Here is a 19,664-nt window from a genome sequence, read left to right on the forward strand (position 1 = left end):
GTTGTTATTGAAAAAGTTATTTTATACATTGTACGGTGCACTTTAATATGTATGGCACCTAGCAGTACTTGTACACAGTAACACTGGCTTTCAGAAAAGAACAGCATTTCTTGCTATGATTGAAGCGAGCCCCCTGTTCATGAGGGACATACGCGGAGCTTTGTGGTCGCTTTGTGAGGGCCGCTTCGTCGCATATTTGGCCAATCAGATCTGAGATCTGCTGTTATGATTATTGTGAGATGATTGCATTGGCCAATCCTAACCCCACTTCCATGTTTATGCTGTGTACGCTCTGAAAATGTTAACAAATTGCCGTTCTTCTCTGCCAGCAAGTGTAACTAGTATGTATGTATTTGTTTCTGATTTACATTTTCCAACATAAAAAGTATTACGGTAATTTAGCCCTAAGCATAATAAAATGAATTATAAAATCTGTTCATCTGATTCTGGACTTACAATTTTTGACAGCTACGTGCCTACACGTCTCATCCATTTGGATGATTGAGAAGAGTCCCAAATGTATAGGCCTAAGCATATAGGTAATTTGACAGAAAAGAGGCTTTTTTTCAGCCACCAAAAAAAAATGTTTTGATTGTTCTCCATACCAGTGCACAGTGCACCACCCCTAGTTAAAAAACTTATGATTTTAGTTAGAAAAGGGAGTGAGCTATTTTTGAATCTCTGTGTGTTCTGAATTTGAAAAAGCCAAAATTACACTGTTTTTTACATTGTATTATTTTAACGTAATTATTGGAGCTATACTCACAGACTGGGAACAATGATGAGCAGGCAGGGTTGTAGCTACAGTGGTGGGCGGTAGAGCCCATCACCCACCACTCAGTTATATGGAGCCCACTACTCAGCTGCAAATATAGCACTGGAGCCCACCGCTCAGAGGCCAAAATTGCACAATTTTGTTCAATTAGTCAAGAATTTGATCCATTTCAGCAAGAAAGTGCCAAATATGCCAGATTTTCGTGAAATGTCACCCAGAACTAAAAATATCCTAGCTACAACCCTGTGAGCAGGAGTCCATTTGGATTAAAATCTACGTTGACAATAAAATATGGGCGATCTTTTCCTTTAGACCACCCTCGCTATATAGGGAATAAATTATTACTTTTGCATCAAGGTTTACTTTTGCATTAAGGTTTAACAGTTGCTTAACACTTTGAAGTCAAGGTTTAATGTATTGGAAGGAGGGCAGGGCTTAGATAAATGAGGGAAATTATGGGGTAAAAAGCAAGGTTAAAACAAATTTTGAAAACAAGTGAAAACGGCTATTCTGCTTGGAAGTTTTTGTCTCAAAAAACAATTTAAAAATTATCGGAGAAGCAAGAAACATACCATCATAAAAGCAGCATCACTTCCGTTACATAAAAAGATGATCAGATGAGTGGAAAGTGGCAAAGAAGTTGTGAAATGAGGGGATTTTTTCAAGAAGAATATATCGCGTTTTTTGTGTGAAATTCGCCATCTTGAATAAATGGATTGCAGAATTGCGTCAAACAGTAAAAACTGTCAAACGCGCTTGAAAATGCTTGACACGCGAGCGCAAATCGCCGTCAAAACGAGCGTACATCAAGCGCTCGTGCTACGCGAATGTTTTGGAGTTTGCATCACCGGTTTTGCATTCAGCTCTTTTATGTCAAAAATCATGAAACAAAAACATGAATTTTGGAACAAAATAAAGCTTGTTTGACGAAATAAAAGGTATGTTTGTATAGCTTAAAACATCTTGATGCGAAAGTTTGATTTGATGAATTCATAAGTTTAATTTTATTATATAGCTCGGTGGTCTAAAAGAAAAGATCGCCAAAATATGGCTGAAATATGGCTCCGACTCATAATCGGAAGGTTGCGGGTCCGAGCCCCGACGACGCCATGGTGTTGTGCCCTTGAGTAAGGCACTTTATCTCGATTACTCCTCTCCACGCAGGTGTAAAATGGGTACCAGCATTCTTAAATGCTGGGAAGGTAACCAGGGTTCACAGTTTGCTCTCAAATAACCGGGTCCACTTTTTTATGCTGGACCCATTCAGATCCCATTTACTTGAAATTTGCGGGTCCCAAGCTAATTTTTGTGGGTCCAAATTGCACTTATGCATCCGATGTACGGAAGGCGGAACACCCAGAAATGCCATCTTCACTCAGTACTGGCGCGCATGAAGTATGTCGAATTTGGCACCCAAAACCTATCCAAGTCGAGCCGAATTATTGGATAAAAGATGACTTACCACGATCGGCTACTATTCTCAAAAAAACTACAATTACTACCAAATAATATGCACTACTTAAATCATCTAAATTATTTGTTATTTTGCTATATTTGTTCAGTTGAAAATACATCTACCGCAAAAAATGTGTTTTCGTAATTGTCACCAGGAAATGTACCACCGAGCTCAGTCGGCTCACAGCAAATTTTTTAAGAACTTCCCATTCATTCATAAATTACATACAATTACTAAAATCGCTGCTACATGATACACAGTGTGGGCTCACCCATCGCTATTTCATGCACAGATGTTTGATAATAGTGATACAAGGGGAACTGTAGACTTTTCTTTGGATCGTGCAAATATTACGTTACAATAATGTCGCCAACGCTATTTACCATGTTTACAATTTCTTGGATGGGATTTTTCTGGGTCCAAACACAGCCTGCTGGACCCATTCAGGTTATGTAATCTTTCTTTTTCCGGGTCCAGTGAGTACAAAAAGCGTCCTGGACGCGAAAACGCGAAAAACTGTGTAAAACCCTGAAGGTAACAGACTCGCTGTGGAGGAGGTGTAGCGATCCCCTATAGCAACATTACATTGAGGAGTCTGACCCAATCGGCAATGAAAGAGAGATGGGCACTCCGATCCCTGTTTATACAGGATCGTCTCCTTTACCTTTACCTTACCTTAGGTTTACAAATTTGTTATGCAGTCTAATAATATCAACTTTAAAATAGAGTTTGTGGTAACATACAGCATATAAATTAAATGTTTTGCATTGTTGGTTTTTTGTCACACAGAGATATGATCAGCAAAGGGGAATCTGAAGAGACTGGCAGTGAGAAGGAAGGGATGGCCATCTCATTAAAAAGCGTGGATAGGGAACTGATGAAACCAGGCAAGACACTACCAACCAAAGGAAAACATGGCTTCTTAATTTATACCAGTGTGAGTACAATATATTTGATCTCACAGGCTGCATGTAATTTGTTAAAGGCTATACCACAAGTATTTTACATTTAGGGGCCAAAATGTTTACTGTACATGGAATAGTGTCTGAAAGGTAGAAGTAGAAAACCTCACACATCACCTCTGGTGATTGAAATGTATTTAAGTAGAAAATATCGCACATCATCTCTGGTGATTAAAAAGTAGAAGTAGAAGACCTTGCACATTACTTCTGGTAATTAAAAAGTAGAAGTACTAGTAGAAAACTGGCATATATGTTTAAATTTGCAGGGAAAAAATGAACCAGAGGCACCGAAGGTAATTGCCTTGGGTGCCCCCAAAATGTGTAACTTTGGATGAATTCTTTAGTATGTGATTGCCCTGTCAGGCCTTCGCAGAATTGCCTGGCTGCCTTCACAACTCACAAGTTAATGTCAAAATGAACTTTTCCCCCTGAACATGAGTTTGGCGAAGTTTTGGAAAACACCAAGGACTTTTTCAAACTTCTACTTTTAACTGTTTGCAGCTTTCAACTACCTCTGATGATCATGTAAGGTCCTTAAACATTTTATATATTCATTCATAGGATGAACTTCTTGAGCTGAGAGACAGTCCGTTTACCAGGAGGAGACCCAAATGTTTGGCAGGAGAATTCTGCGAGTAAGTACATGGTTTTCTGCAATCTGCAAGTTACACTGTGGCTGTTGGCACTGTTAACTTTCAGGCAGAATGTGTAATTCCATTAGAAATTCATATCCCCCCCATGGAAGACATGACATTAATATTCCACACATGGAGTGTGCATTTCAAATGGGGGAACCTGAATGAGTGATATTTCACACAGTAGTATAAAGAGTAAGGATCTGTCTTAACATACTGTACTGCAAGATTCCTAAAAAAGTTTGAATATCGCTCTTGCAGCCTCTTGTTCTAACAATTATGAAGCTTGGGGTGTAAATTTTAGATGAAAAATGTTTGTCTTTTCATGTAACTTATTTTATATAAAAATCAATGTTAGGAATATTATATACCTACAAGACAACATGTTTTGCAGAAAACTTATAAATGTCCGGGTATAAAAAGGGTATGAAATGTGTTAATAACAGCCTTAACAGGAGCATGTGTGGCCGAGTGGATAAGGCTCATAATCCATAGGTTGCGAGTTCGAACCCCACTTGTGCCTACGTAGGGTGGTGTGGGGTTCTGGTTGGATGTTTGTATAGTTTGTATTGTATAGTTTGTTTCAATATGGCAATATTGGTGCGCGCTGATTAAGCTGCTGCCTGCAAATTGCATTGTTTCTGTTTAGGTGTGATTATTGTAAATTCTAGCAATTTGACCTGCGGGTCACCATTAGAGTTTGAAATGTGAGCTGAATTTGTAGTTGCTTTCTTGGAATAAGATAACTTGCAGTTAAAGAAAAATGACACAGAGCCTTTTGGAAATGGAATGATTCTTTTAAAGTCCAGCACATAGGGAAATTCAGGTGTTAGATGAGTGTCATGTTTTATTACAGTCAGAATGATCAGGAGTTTGCTTGACACATCAGCAGATCCCATGGAGTGGGGGAAATACAAATTTATATAAAACTGTTCTGTGTTATTTAATTACAGTGAGAAAGGCATTTGGGACCCTGAGTTATGGCACAGTGCAGCATCAGGCAAGAAGTCCAGGGGGCCATCACCTCTGCATTTTCAAGAAGGAGGACTTCGTAGAAAATTTCCAGGTAAGCTTGTGACCTTTTCCATGTACACAAGATTATTTCAGATTAGGCAAAAAAAAGTTTGCCTCAAAACTCCCGTGCACATAAATGAAAATTATTAATTTCTCAAAAATCTCATAAATTCCTTCCTTTTTATAATTTAAAAAAAATACTGAAAATACTAAACTAGAACATTTTTTTAAATTTTACGCAGGTTTTCAATTTCTTTCTCTTCCATACCAATGATTTTCTTCTCTGTGAATACAGAGCTTGTCACCTTTTATTCTGTGCTTCAATAGCAGGTGACCAGTACGGCACACTCAGCATAAAGTATGGATGTACACTGTATTTAACAGTGCGCATACAGGTTAAATATATCCACATCAGACTGCCGTACACATGCCATGCGCTGCTGCAATGTTTACATTTACATTGTGGTATATACCAAAGAAGAAAATGGATGCAGTAATCCTCAAAGTTTAATTAATTAAAAAAAAAACCATTGTATCAAGCATAGCTTTCACAGTTGTTTTAAGGCTGCAGTCTCTGTTTGACTACTTGTAATGCATATTACTATCTTGGATTTATTCAGCAGATGCAAAAGAACGAATCAAAGAGGAGAAGGACGGCATCGTGCTCAGTCCTAGCAACGCCGTAGCTTTGGGCACGGGTGCCAAGTGTCGGGTAGCTCGGGGCCACCGACTGGGGGCCACGGATCAGGCCATGGCATTGAGAGAGATACTCAAGAGACTCAACCCCAGAGGGTTATGCCAGGCCGACGTATCGGCAGTGGCAGGATTATTCCCAGAACAAGCAGACCAGTCTCTCAATCGACAGATGCAGAGGAGGGGCGTGAACCAGGACCGCAGAGGAGAATAGAACGCGGGGACATGTGGGATCGAACTAGAGACAGAGATAGGGGAGAATACCACAGGCATCGGGAATACGATGGCAGAGATAACAGAAGTGAGTGTACATATTCTCACGAACTGATTGAGCTGTTTCACTTATCTTATGAACTTATCTTATTTTATGAAAGAAGAGCTTGTTACACTTCCATGCTCCGGAAAGTATTATACTATGAAACATCCAGGCCTGTTGTCATAGTAGTGTGGGATGTGATGCACCCCCCATTTTCCCCATAAATTGGGAAAAGGTCCACTCTGTCTGCATAGCAAAAATGCACCAACAATGTCAAAATTTATGATAAGTATTTCCCAAATCAGATATAGGCTCCAAAATAAATCAATTTTAGGTTTAAAAAATGGTTATATCTCAATGCCACCGCACATGTTTGTTTTTCTTAGCGCGTCCACGTCAGCTGAAACGGCAAATTCATTTTTTATTTCCCTTGAAAGTATGTTTTGATTTGTGAAAGAAAAGGCCAATGCTCACATAATGTTATTTTATTATATTTATAACATTAGGCCTAAATTTTTTTTTTTTTTTACTTTTTAAGCTGTAAATTTCGTTTGATAAAGGCTTTGGAACTTTTTTTTTTTTTTTAAAAATTTATTTATTTAAATTTATTTTTTTAAATTTTAATTTAAAAAAAAAAAGTTAGGGTCGGGCCTAATTTTAGGGTAGGTCGGGTTACGCCAAGCAAACAATTTTTTTTAGGCCTTAGGCTGAAGCCAGGCAAAACCCACTGCCTAAAACACACACAAATATAATACAAATCAAAAATCTAACCTTGTTAGTCATGAAAGGGCCTTCATTCCATCTATTATACAGTCTGCACATGGAATGCACTCCCACCTCACATCCCAGCAAATTGTAAAACGGGCCAGTTTCTAAAAGGAGGTAAAACCACTATTTAGGTCAGTTTTACCATAATGATAACAGCTGTTAATGCCTTGATATACTATGACATGAATTAAAAGTGAGTACCTCATGTTGAAAATGCTATGTTCCATTTTCAGGGTACAACCATCGTCGTGATGAGCCAGAGTGGTTCACAGGTGGTCCAACTAGTGTGTCGGATACCATTGAGTTACATGGCTTTCAGAATGATAGCGAAGAAAGCATCAGTGAAGAGGAGGAGGATATCAAAGCACACACAAGTAAGTTGAGAAAGTATCAGGCCGATTTTGATATTTGCTAAAACCATAGAAGATATCTTACATTGATCAGCTCATAATCGGTGGGCCTTATAACATCATGGATTAATATCAAAATATTTTATTTTGAAAATCGTCTTGTGACGTTAAATTATTAATCCAAGTCTTATGAAACACACAAAAAATAGACCAGACAGGTCAACTATAGCACTCTCAATGTGGGTCTACTTTCCGGCGTAGTGGTAAAAGCCTAAAATTTCCCGCCTATTACGAGCTGATCAAAGTATACGCTTCCCACAATGCATTTCTTCCCTGTACTGATTTGCTATGCAGTGCAACATGGGTCGATAGCGACAAAAAAATACCTCAATTAGCAGAGCTCATCCAGATTGAGGCATTTCTTGTCACACTATCGACCCATGTTGCACTGAATAGCAAATCAGTACAGGGATGAAACACATTATGGGAAGTATAAGATATCTTCTTTTGGGTAAAACATGGGTAAAGGCGGCCAAGTGAGAAATTAAAAACCTAATGCGGTTTTTTTTATGTTTCAGTACAGGCCTTGGGACAAGCATTTTGTGCAATAAGTATCCACTATCCAATGTCTGTTGCAACTGTTGGAATAGTATACAAATAAAGTCACTGCCACAAAATCATTCTTATCTGAAAAAGACAAAAAGAAGTGAATTTCTTGATTTTCAAAGAGAATAACACAAACAATTTTACTAACGCTCGCGGCAGCTTTGAGACTTGGGTTTTAATTAAGGTTGCCTAACAATAAATGAATGTTGTGAGGAATAATAATGTGAAACAGAAAACCATATTGTTTCATTTTCAGTGGGTCCGTCAGTGGCAGACCGCAATGGCAGCATGGAGACAGCACATTCCAGTTCACCTGACATATCCCACGAGGGATCCGTTGGAGGAGTGGCCCAGCTAGGCATACCTGGCACGTTGAACCCCGCCGGAGGTTTTGACATCAATGACTTCTTCAAATTTGCTGACACTATGGCTGTAAGTTTGTGTGTGTGTTTGACAGTGGGGTAAAACCAAAGAGTACAGACCCCACCATGTTTGTGTGTCACTCATGGAGGGCAAATAGTGTACCTCCTAATGAGGTAGAACCAAAGAGTAACAACTCTGCCATGTTTGTATGTTGCTCATGGAGGGCAAATAGTGTACCTCCTAATGAGGTAGGACCAAAGAGTACTGACTCTGCCATGTTTGTGTGTCGCTCATGGAGGGCAAATAGTGTACCTCCTAATGAGGTAGAACCAAAGAGTAACAACTCTGCCATGTTTGTATGTTGCTCATGGAGGGCAAATAGTGTACCTCCCAATGAGGTAGAACAAAAGAGTAGTAGAGTACTGACTCTGCCATGTTTGTGTGTTGCTCATGGAGGGCAAATAGTGTACCTCCTAATGAGGTAGAACCAAAGAGTAGTAGAGTACTGACTCTGCCATGTTTGTGTGTTACTCATGTAGGGCAAATAGTGTACCTCCTAATGAGGTAGAACCAAAGAGTAACAACTCTGCCATGTTTGTATGTTGCTCATGGAGGGCAAATAGTGTACCTCCTAATGAGGTAGGACCAAAGAGTACTGACTCTGCCATGTTTGTGTGTCGCTCATGGAGGGCAAATAGTGTACCTCCTAATGAGGTAGAACCAAAGAGTATCCACTCTGCCATGTTTGTATGTTGCTCATGGAGGGCAAATAGTGTACCTCCTAATGAGGTATAACCAAAGAGTAACAACTCTGCCATGTTTGTGTGCCGCTCATGGAGGGCAAATAGTGTACCTCTTAATGAGGTAGAACGAGTACAGACCCCACCATGTTTGTGTGTCACTCATGGCACCAGGCAAAATAGTGTACCAGTGGATTAATTTGTCATGCGCCTGTTTAACTTTTATTGCATGTTTGCATTATTCTGCGTTTTGTATGTTGTGCCAAAACGTGAGCTTAGTGCTTTACACACACCTTTGTGATGCTCAAGCTTACAAACACAAATTATTGTTCCATTTCGGACTCTTGCCAGTAAATGCCTGTTTTTGCCTGGGATATACTATTTGCCCTCCATGGGTTACAAACCAAGGTGGTGGATTTACCATAGTGGTACGCATGGTGCCAGTTTGAGTTGGTACTCTTTGGGTATAATCTGAGGTGTTTGACCATTTACTCAAATATGCTTGCAATACAAAGTACAGATGTATGTAACTTTTTCGTTGAAATTTCCGGGAATGGGGTTCTTAAAAAATTATGAAATGGAAATGCTTTAGAAATGCAATTGTGTGTAATAAGCTATTCATTGTATGTAGTCTTAAAATGCCACACTTCTTAGAGCTTCCATGATTGGATTTTAGTTTTATTGCGTATCCACACATACTGGGTCTTTTTTTTTTTTTTTTGGTGACAACTGAGGACACACAAACATACACGATGTAATTAGTCTTTTTTTTTTTTGCCAATTATAAACTGAGGAAAGTGTACACACAGATTTACTATTGTGTGCAGGTGTGCCCTCATTTGGTGTTGTTTACAAATATACCTCGAGGCGCTCACACACACCCCCACACACCGGTGTATTTTCAAAGACCATGTTCAATTTATTAACTGTTATTTTGTATTTCCCTTTTGTGTAGATGGTTCCCAGTCCCGAGGAAGCCGAGTCAAGTGGTCAAACCAAGAGTCGTTTTCAAGCTTGGTTCCAGACTCCGACAGCCAAAAGCAGTCACAGTAACAGCATAGCTAATAGCAGGAGTACGAGCAGGAAATCATCCTTACATGAAGACGAGCTGGAATTTTTCCACGGTATGTACAAATGATTTGAATATCAGACCTGCCAGAGTTTTAAGACGCTAAATTATTGTTCAATATCTGGCTTTTTACTTATAAAAAGCCAGATTTTTACTTATAAAAATGCACTATTTTTGTCTCCATGTGAAACAATTCAATATGGTGGATTTCCCCACAGGGTTATTTTGAGTATAGACGAATCCAATTTCACACATATCCTACTCCTCAATGGCAGCCATAGCCGCGACGGGGACCCAGCTATCTCACCTAAAATGTGAAATGATGCGGCCTTGAAGGGTATTTTAAACTACATTCTATCACCCGTGTTACACGTAGACAAAAGAATGATGACAGTTTACAACACAAAAGAATATAACATCGAATTTTAAGCGGGTTTAATCCACCCAATTGGGCACTCACAACACCTGTTTGGTGCATGTGGGGAACCAAATATGGCCGACCAAATCCTGACCATGACTTGGCTCGTTGGATTCGTCTATACACACTACTGTTACAATTTTCCTGCATTAGGCTATTCCAGTTGAAATCCATAAACCCCGTATGGGAGACATGATCTTAACCTTCCACACAGGGAGTGTGAATTTCAAATGGGGTTATCTGAATGGGTGGAATTTCCATTTGTGTGTTGCATCTCTCAAATTTACTTCATGTTCAAATTTTTTGTCACAACTTTGACTTTCATTTGTCAGACTGGCAACAAAAGTTTGGGATCAGTGACATTTCAATCTTGACTGTTCTGTTTTGCTGATATATGATTCCAGGCATTGGCCATTCAGTGTTTGTATCTGACAAGGGATATACGTGTAATAAGCTGATCCAGCTATATCTTCCTTTTCAGTGTTGTCCTTTGGTAACACAAGTAATTGTCTGAGGATTTGTGTTGGCTTGAAATAAGCCTTTGACACTGTCAGAGCTTAATGTCCAATAAAATATGAATAAATATAGCCCAAGTGTGTGTTGACTCTATTATTGTGTACTCCATGCAATGCTTATGGTGTGTGCCAAGCACAGCGCAACGATCGGGCGTAAGGGCTATTTGATTGTAGGACTTAGCCTAACGCATGGAATAACATACAAAATTGGCGAATAGGACCTGAGAAAAAAGCCACAATACTTGTAGAAGTCCGGGACAGAAGTACATTGATGATTATCTTAGAGAATGACCGTGTATTATGAAATCATCAAAGAGAGAACTACGCATTTTGCACGATATGTAGTGGTGATATTTCAGTAAAATACAGCCGGCGCAATGATGTTCTCCGACACATCGCTTCTGATAAACATTGTCATAATTGTCAACACAGCCAAATCCCGATCTAACACGCAAAGAATAACTGGATTTTTTCCAAGTTTAAGTGGGGATGACGGTGTGATAAAGGCGGAAAAACTATTCACCAGTTTACAAATGGAATATAACCTAAATATAGCCACGTCCGACCACGCTGGACCGTTGTTTAGGAAGATGTTTCCAGATAGTAAGATAACTCCTAACTGCCAAATACAGATGTGCATGGTGCAAATCCGACCAAGTGTACATGTATGTTTACATGTATGTTTACTACCATTAATACTTTTTTGATGTTTTAAACAGTTTAAGATTTGAGATAAAAAATGTGTACAACATTAGCTGACTTGAGCACTTATCCCCCCCCCCCCCCTAAAATTGTGCATCTTCTAAAAGATTTAAGGCAGGCCCCTGGACCACATCCATTATGACTTCGCGCCAAGCCACTCGCCGTGCGCGCGAAGTATATTCAACATCAAATTAAAAAAATCTCCCTGATTCTAAAATCGCAATGTTGGCAGCTAGACTGCACTGTAATTACGGAAGGTTCGTCCAAAAGCTACAACTTGCCCTTTTGTCTCTACATTTGCATTGCCATCATTTGTGCTATTGACAGTTCTTTCTTTCTTCCGTGGGCATCAAAGGAACATTTTTCACACTTCTCTAAATTTCTATTTATTAATGTGTAACTTCTCCTTTTCCTTGTCCTTTTGGTCAAAAAGGATGCTGGCTGCTCTGGTGTAAGGTCTGAATGACACTTCCATTTTGATCAGCCTGTAATTGGCGGGAATTTTTAGGCTTTTACCACTACGCTGAAAGGTAGACCCTCGTTAAGAGTGATATGTGACCCATTACAGCAAAAGGAGGTAGCTTAGGTCAGGTGCTACATACATTTTGCTATTGCCAAACACATTCTAAACCAATCATTAACTCTGTTGTTGAAGAGGATAATAAGCCTGTACCTATGTCTATAGAACTATTTGTTATACAGCTCCTGTCTTTGTTTGCTATGGCTAATCCTTGTTCAAGTGGTGGATTACAAAAGCATAGTAATTGTCTAGGTACGTATGTATTAGCCACCCACTAACAATCTGCGTGTTTACACTGAGCACTCTGTATTTTTACCCGGTATTACCTGATAACCCACAATCCGATTCAGGCAACAACCAGCACGCTTTCTACTGATGCTTAAAATAAGGGTTGTGGTGTGTACCGAAGTACTGAAAATATTTTCCTGACCCCAAGCTGCTTTTACAGTCACGATGTGATACATAAACTGTACATAAAAGAAGTTCAACACCCAGCCACCGTTAACCGTTGTGTTTCCACTGGCAGAAATACCGGTGTCACACCACATCGCTCTACCTCATGAGGTGGATCACGGTTGCCGGTGTCCACACCGCATCACTCTGAACCGATCTGTTTCCACTGAGCACATTAACCGGTAACACTCTAAACTAAACCACATTACCCGCCAACCGTTCCCCAGTAGAAACACGCAGAATGAGAGGACATTCCTGAACCTCTTTGACTTTGAAGCAGTAACTGAAGATAACTGGAGAAATGCATGTGCCCATTGCGAACGCTTAGAGGATGAAGTGTATGAAAACGAACTCGAAATAGACGGAACATTAATAGAAGAAGAGCTGCTGTCTTTCCGTTTTTGCCCACATGACACTGACGATGAGGATAGTGACGACGAATCATGCACAAGTGACACTTGGCCATTTGATGTTAGCGATGAGGAACTCTTTTGGATACCAGGAAGTTCGCAAGATTCGTCAGCATGGTCACAACCTCCACCGGAATTCCCTCAGCTTAGAGGATGAAGTGTATGAAAACAAACTCAAAATAGACGGAACATTAACAGAAGAAGAGCTGTTGTCTTTCCGGTTTTGCCCATATGACACTGGCGATGATGATAGTGACGACGAATCATGCACAAGTGTCCATCTGATGTCAGTGATGTGGAACTCTTTTGGATACCAGGAAGTTGGCAAGATTTGTCAGGATGGTCACAACCTCCACCGGAATTCCCTCAGTTCACTTTTAATGTAGGGCAGTAAACATTTCCCAGGCAATGCCTGTGATACTCAGCGCTGCAAAGAACTTGACAGTTGAACATGTGGTAATTAGCAATCAAGGCAGCCTTCATTTATGTATTTACACTGTATTTTCTTGCTCCAAATTGTGTTGTGTTGAATTATATACAGCCCCGAATATGATGCATAATATTTCTTTAAAAGTAGGTGTAAAAATACGGAGAAATTCGAGCCAAAGTAGCACCGAATCTGATGTTTGTGATCATTATATTTCATACCGCGAATTACTTGACTTGATTGTATATGCTCTGCATTGTGCGTGCAGTGTGTGTGTGTGATGTACACTCGGCTTGTAGGGCCGCCAGAGGCCACTGACTCTGTTTCCATGGCAGACACTGTTCAGGTTCCGATCAGTCGTAGCTAATTCTAATTAGCCAATCGGAACCTCACTTCCGTGTTTACGGTCGACGCGATGTTAGAAAGAGCCACCGCTGAAGTTCCCTGGTATTTACTATAGTCTCATCGCCTTTGGTAGTAACTTAATGTCTAGGTCTAGAGTTCAGATTGTTTGTGAACTCATCTGTGTACTGTTTCTTGATCTTAGTATCGGTATCATCCACATATCAATCCCACCATAGAGTGGGGTTGGTTGGTTGGTTGGTTGGTGGTGATTTTAAAGCCTCCTGTTCTAGATATTAAGCGCAGTCAAGTTAGCTCAATCGTTAAGGCGTTCGACTATGGTGCGAGAGGTTGGGGTTCAACTCTGTCGGTGCCTAGTGCGCTCTTGGGAAAATGCTTCTGGTAAATATGCAGCCAAAGTGGGCAGTTTTAAACTAAAATGGTTGGAATGACATAGCAACATGTGTGACAATTTGCCAACAAGCACCCTACAAGATACAGTTTCCATGTTGGTTGCAGAAATAATTTCATGTACTTTTGAAGTCCAGGTAGGGGAAATATTCATCATCATCATCATCAGCCATTGTCGGTCCACTGCTGGACGAAAGCCGCAGCATGTATCCGCCAGGTAGCTCTATCTCTCGCCTTGCTGAACCAATTTACTGTTCCCCAGTATTGGTCTATCTCATCTCTCCATCTCTTGCACTGTCTTCCCCGGTTTCCGTTTCCCACCATTGATCTCCATACAGTAATTGCTGTAGTCCATCTGTTGTCTGTTCTTCTGCTGATATGCCCTGCCCAATTCCATTTCCTGTGTTTGGCTCTTTCCAAGATGTCTTGAGTCTTTATTTGATTTCTAACCCATTTGTTTGTCTTCCTGTCTTTGTAGGTGATTTCTAACATGTTTCGTTCCATGTTGTGCTGTGCCGCTTGTAGCTTCTTTTCCATTTTCTCAGCCCCATACGTAATAGTTAGGATTATTCATTAGTTGAACACTTTCCTTTTCAGGCATATTGGTATCTCTCCTCTCATGATATTGCTCAGTTTTTCATATTGCCTCCATCCAAGCTTGATTCTTCTCTTTATTTCCTGCTCTTGTCCTTTTTTCATCAGGCTGAACTGCTGTCCCAGGTATATATATCCATTGACTTCTATGTTGCATCCATTTACTGTGACTATTCTTTGCTGGACGAGGAAATATTGCAAAACTTTAATTTCCCAAAGCCCCATTCCATGAAGACACAGACATTAGCCAGTATACAAATATCAACTGTCAAACTTTTTATTTTGATGTACTACCATCTTGCCTTATTAAGAGCTCTTCTACATTCCTTCTTGTACTGCCTGTATGTCTCCCAGTTTTTTGGTTGGCCACTTCCCTATGCCTTGTTGTACAGTCTCTGTTTCCTACTTGTTCTTCTCCGACTATTTCTGTCAAACTATGGCAGATCGTTTCTTGTTGACTTCACTTTAGTAGGAACATTTTCTTCCACAGTTCTTTTAATTTCCTTTTCAAGATGATTCCATTTGTCCTGCACTGTCAAGTTACTAAGATCTGCAAAAGTCCTTTGGTATTCTCCCATTTCTTGTCTGATATTGGCTTTTTCCTGATGTAAATTCTTCTCCTGGGTTGTTTAGGCCATTTAATAACAAGGTTCAGAACAGTGCTTACCATGTCATGATCTCCCACGCCAGGTTCCACTTTGGTATAATTGACAATGTTGGTATTATTTGTGAAAACCAAGTCTTAAGATGCTGTCTCCCCTAGTTGGTTCTGTAACTATCTGCTGCATATTATATTGCACTGACAGATCCAACAGATGTTGGCCAAATGCATTGTGGATTGTAGATGAAATGGCAAAAATCCCACAGTATGAAATGTCCTACAGAGTTTGGTCTGAAGTAACCGACTCCTCGGTTCATGGATACCATGTCTGCTGCATCTTATATTGCACTGACAGATCCAACAGATCTTGGCCAAAGGCATTGTGGATTGTGGATGAAATGGCAAAAATCCCACAGTATGAAATGTCCTACAGAGTTTGGTCTTATACTTGGGGTGATGTGACAAACTCCTCAGTTCATGGATACCATATCTGCTGCATATTATATTGCACTGACAGATCCAACAGATGTTGGCCAAAGGGATTGTGGATGAAATGGCAAAATCCCACAGTATGAAATGTCCTACAGAGTTTGGTCTTATACTTGGGGTGATGTGACGGACTCCTCAGTTCATGGATACCATATCTGCTGCATATTATATTGCACTGACAGATCCAACAGATGTTGGCCAAAGGCATTGTGGATTGTGGATGAAATGGCAAAATCCCACAGTATGAAATGTCCTACAGAGTTTGGTCTTATACTTGGGGTGATGTGACGGACTCCTCAGTTCATGGATACCATATATGCTGCATATTATATTGCACTGACAGATCCAACAGATGTTGGCCAAAGGCATTGTGGATTGTGGATGAAATGGCAAAATCCCACAGTATGAAATGTCCTACAGAGTTTGGTCTTATACTTGGGGTGATGTGACAAACTCCACAGTTCATGGATACCATGGGCAAATTGACACTTGTCCCCATATGTACAACCGCCACTCTTCTCAAATGGGCGACACAGTTCTCGCTAGATTTCTGACCGGGCTCAATAAAAGTCCCCAGGATTGGGCCTATACCATCAATACAATTGGTTATTTTTGGGTTGCACAAGAAAACCACAATCCTAAGATTTTAAAAAACATCATTGATGAACGCTCTTGATGACATCGAAAAGCAAAATTGGATTTCAGAAGTCAACACGAAATTTTTTAAAAATTTTAAAATGATTTAAAAATGATCTTTGTTTTGAGAAATATCTTTCAAAACTTAATTTCAGGGGTAGGTTATCACTTTTTAGATTTAGAATCGATAATGTAAAATTACCTAGTAACATGTATAAATTCAGTAGATCTAGTACTCACATTGATAATGATAATACCTGTAAACTATGCAATCTTGACTTTCTTGGCGATGAATTTCACTATCTTTTTATTTGCCCAGCATTTCTTAACAATAGGTCTACACTTTTGCATTAAATCTTCAGGCTGAGACAAACAATTTTGTTTGGTCTTATTAAAAATAATGTATCAAAAGACATAAATAATAATACACAATCACAATACAAATTACAATCTTTAAAATGATAAGCCCATGCAAATGACCTACCTTGACCTAAGGCATCTGCACGTGTGGGTATATCATGCCTTCATAATGTTTTGCCAAGTCATGGTGATGGATGCGATGTTTGCCATCTTGTCTGATGCAGTCAATCCATTTTTTGGTTAACCTGTAGGCCGAGTTCCATTCATCTGGCTTGTCTCCATCCAGAATTGACCAAAAAGTCATGTTCGTTTTTGTACCAAAGGTGTCATGAGATGTTGGCTGAAGGCATTGTGGATGAAATGGCATCGTGGGCCGTATGGGCAAAATCCCACAGTATGAAATGTCCTACAGAGTTTGGTCTTATACATGGAGTGACGTGACAGACTCCATGGCGCCACTCTCCTCGAATTCTCGCTAGAGTTCTGATCGGGCTCAATAAAAGTCCCTAAGATTAGGCCTATACCATCAATACAAAGAAAAGCCACAAGATTCATCACAAGAGACTACAGGAAAACATCAAGCGTCACTGCTCTCATGAAGAAAGTTGAATTACCATCACTGCAACAGAGAAGAGAAAATGCAAGGTTGACAGTGCTGTACAAAATAATCCACTACAGTAAAGTCCAAGTCAAGATCCCAGCCTGTTACACTCAGTCCAAAACATCAACTGTCAGGACAAGGTATCAGAGAGAAGGACAGTACAACATCATGACTCCAAGAACTGACTCATACAAATTCAGCTTCTTCCCAAGGACAATACCAGCCTGGAACCAGTTACCATTGCACATCACAACTGCACCAAATCCCCAACATTGATCCAGAGGTGCACCTTTTCTGTGTATGGATTTTGTGAAGATCTGTGGATCCAGCCAAACTTGCCAGGTTTTGCAGCAGATGACCCCAGCACTGGTATACCAGATCTCTTTATATGGGTCAAAATACTAACATTAACTGGAATTAAATTCTAAAAAATAAAAAATAAATACCTGAAATTTTCAAGCTGAGACAAACTTTACATAATTACGATACAATCCTTAAAGTACTAGATTATGAACAACATACAACTGGCCCATGCAATTACCTGAACATACCTGAGGCTTAATGGTTTGGCAGGTCATGAGCCACTCTGCTAGCTTCTGTGATGGATGTGGTGTGTGCTTTCTTGCAGTCATTCCTGATCTACCTGTAGGCATAGTTCCCTTCGTCTGGCTTGTGAGTCTTATGTGTACTGATATGGACAAAATTAAAAGCCAAGCGGATGGGCCAGCCTGGGTGTAACCAAGCTTTATTGACAAATAAATCGATTGGTGAATAAGTCATGTGATCGATAAATTTGAAGTAAAAGATAAGATCAAATACAAATGATAACCAACAAGTGGGTTCACATCAAATTGCTCATACAAAACATAATAGGTGCAGGTCAGTATTTGCTGACTATTTTAAAATGGACGTTATCGCTAATTTCAACTGATGTTTTTTTTTTTCAAATGTAGGATTCTAGATGATGCAATTACTATCCAAGATAGGACAGACAACTGTTCTGTAAAAACAGAAAATCAAATCAGGTTGTGTATTATAAAACTTCTGTAAAAGGCGGCAGGGTTGTTTGATTTAAATCACGCCGATTTAAGTCATTGATTTAAATCAATTTTTTCATTTTTTTTACCAGTTTTGATCAATGTAAGTTAATTTCTTTCTTAAATTTACTGTTTTACTTCATTCCTAATGTTTCTACAACTTTTGGATACAATTAAAATACCTCTATGATGTCACTTTATCTATTGCTAAAATTCATCTTCAAGGGCAGAATTCAACAGTTTTTTCCCAGATTTTACCAAATTTGTTCTTTGAAATTTTCGTATGTAAAAAACATATTTTGATTTTTGGTAAATACCTGGTAGGATTGTGCATGTGACTAGCATTTCACTGGTACTCTTTTGACTTTATCATGGGGTATAACAGTTCTTGGAATTAAAAAAATCAAAAAAATCGATCTGAATCAAAAAATCTGATTGATAAAAACTTTTTTTTTTTTTTAAAAAAAAAATCAACAACCCTGAAAGGTGGGAGAAGATGCAGAGCATGTCATGTTTTGTCGAGTCGGAATAACATGAATTAAATCTTAGCGAAATTAAACCCTTGCTCAGCTGCTAAAACTGTATTACTGATATTTATATATTGTTTTCCAATTGTTTACCATTTCAGAGTTACCAGAGAGGGCTAGTCCTCGCATGGACCCTGCGGTGTTCTCCCCAACTCTGCATTCAAGCCGGTGATAAGAGGCGAATATGGCCATGATAGATCCCACCATGGATCCCCATCCCTTCTGCACTTGCTTCAGAAAGGCAAAGGACCGGGTGGTTTTCCTGGACCTGCTTCTGGCAACAAAGGTATGATTTACTGGTGTTCATAATTTATTTTCACACAATTGTCAGGTGGTGTATGACGTGCATTCCCTAAATTCAGTAAATTTTCATCACAACCGTGTAATTGAATGGGATTATTTTGAAATTTTAAAAGCGCTTGAAATATCACAAACAAATAGGCCTATGTTGATAAATAATATAAATACAAGCTAAAACCGTTGGGGTTCGATAATGAACCCCACAAAACTAACCGAGTATATGGAAAATGCCATACGGCCGGGCGGTTTCACGGGTTGCCGGCTCGATCATGTCATCTGCCGCCTGCAATTGTCCAGAGATAACCATGTGACCAACAACGCCTGTAGTGCTCTGATGCCAACATAACGTAACTTTGAGATCTGGAAATAAATATACACAGAGTGTCAGAGGCATGTTTTCTTACATTTTACCCATTAGTAAAGCCTTCTTAACAGTAAAACACAAATAATGTTTCATAATTTTGTGAAAAAAATAAAAATAAAAAGTTTACTTTATCTTCTAGTCCTTTAACTCATTGTAGGCACAGGCCCAAACCCATCACAACTCTTAAATAAAATGTGTACATTAGAGTTACGATGGGATTCGATGGATGGAATTGACACCAGGTCGCATATCTGGTATGACCAGCAGTAT

The 19,664-nt window shown here is 39.5% G+C and overlaps 1 protein-coding gene across 1 annotated transcript in view; it reads left to right on the plus strand.

The window, feature by feature from the left end:
* The window catches only part of LOC140163657 (uncharacterized), a 32,120-nt gene that overhangs the window by 2,529 nt on the left and 9,927 nt on the right, over window positions 1-19,664 (plus strand). The window contains 11 exon segments of the mRNA XM_072186972.1: window positions 3,021-3,168; window positions 3,755-3,828; window positions 4,782-4,894; window positions 5,463-5,515; window positions 5,518-5,836; window positions 6,793-6,933; window positions 7,772-7,947; window positions 9,574-9,742; window positions 11,053-11,223; window positions 18,296-18,306; window positions 18,851-19,016. Of these exon segments, the coding sequence (XP_072043073.1) occupies window positions 3,025-3,168; window positions 3,755-3,828; window positions 4,782-4,894; window positions 5,463-5,515; window positions 5,518-5,836; window positions 6,793-6,933; window positions 7,772-7,947; window positions 9,574-9,742; window positions 11,053-11,223; window positions 18,296-18,306; window positions 18,851-19,016 (1,537 nt within the window). The 5' untranslated portion in view covers window positions 3,021-3,024.

This window comes from Amphiura filiformis, chromosome 11, assembly GCF_039555335.1.
Source record: "Amphiura filiformis chromosome 11, Afil_fr2py, whole genome shotgun sequence".
In the NCBI taxonomy this organism is placed as follows: Eukaryota; Metazoa; Echinodermata; class Ophiuroidea; order Amphilepidida; family Amphiuridae; genus Amphiura; species Amphiura filiformis.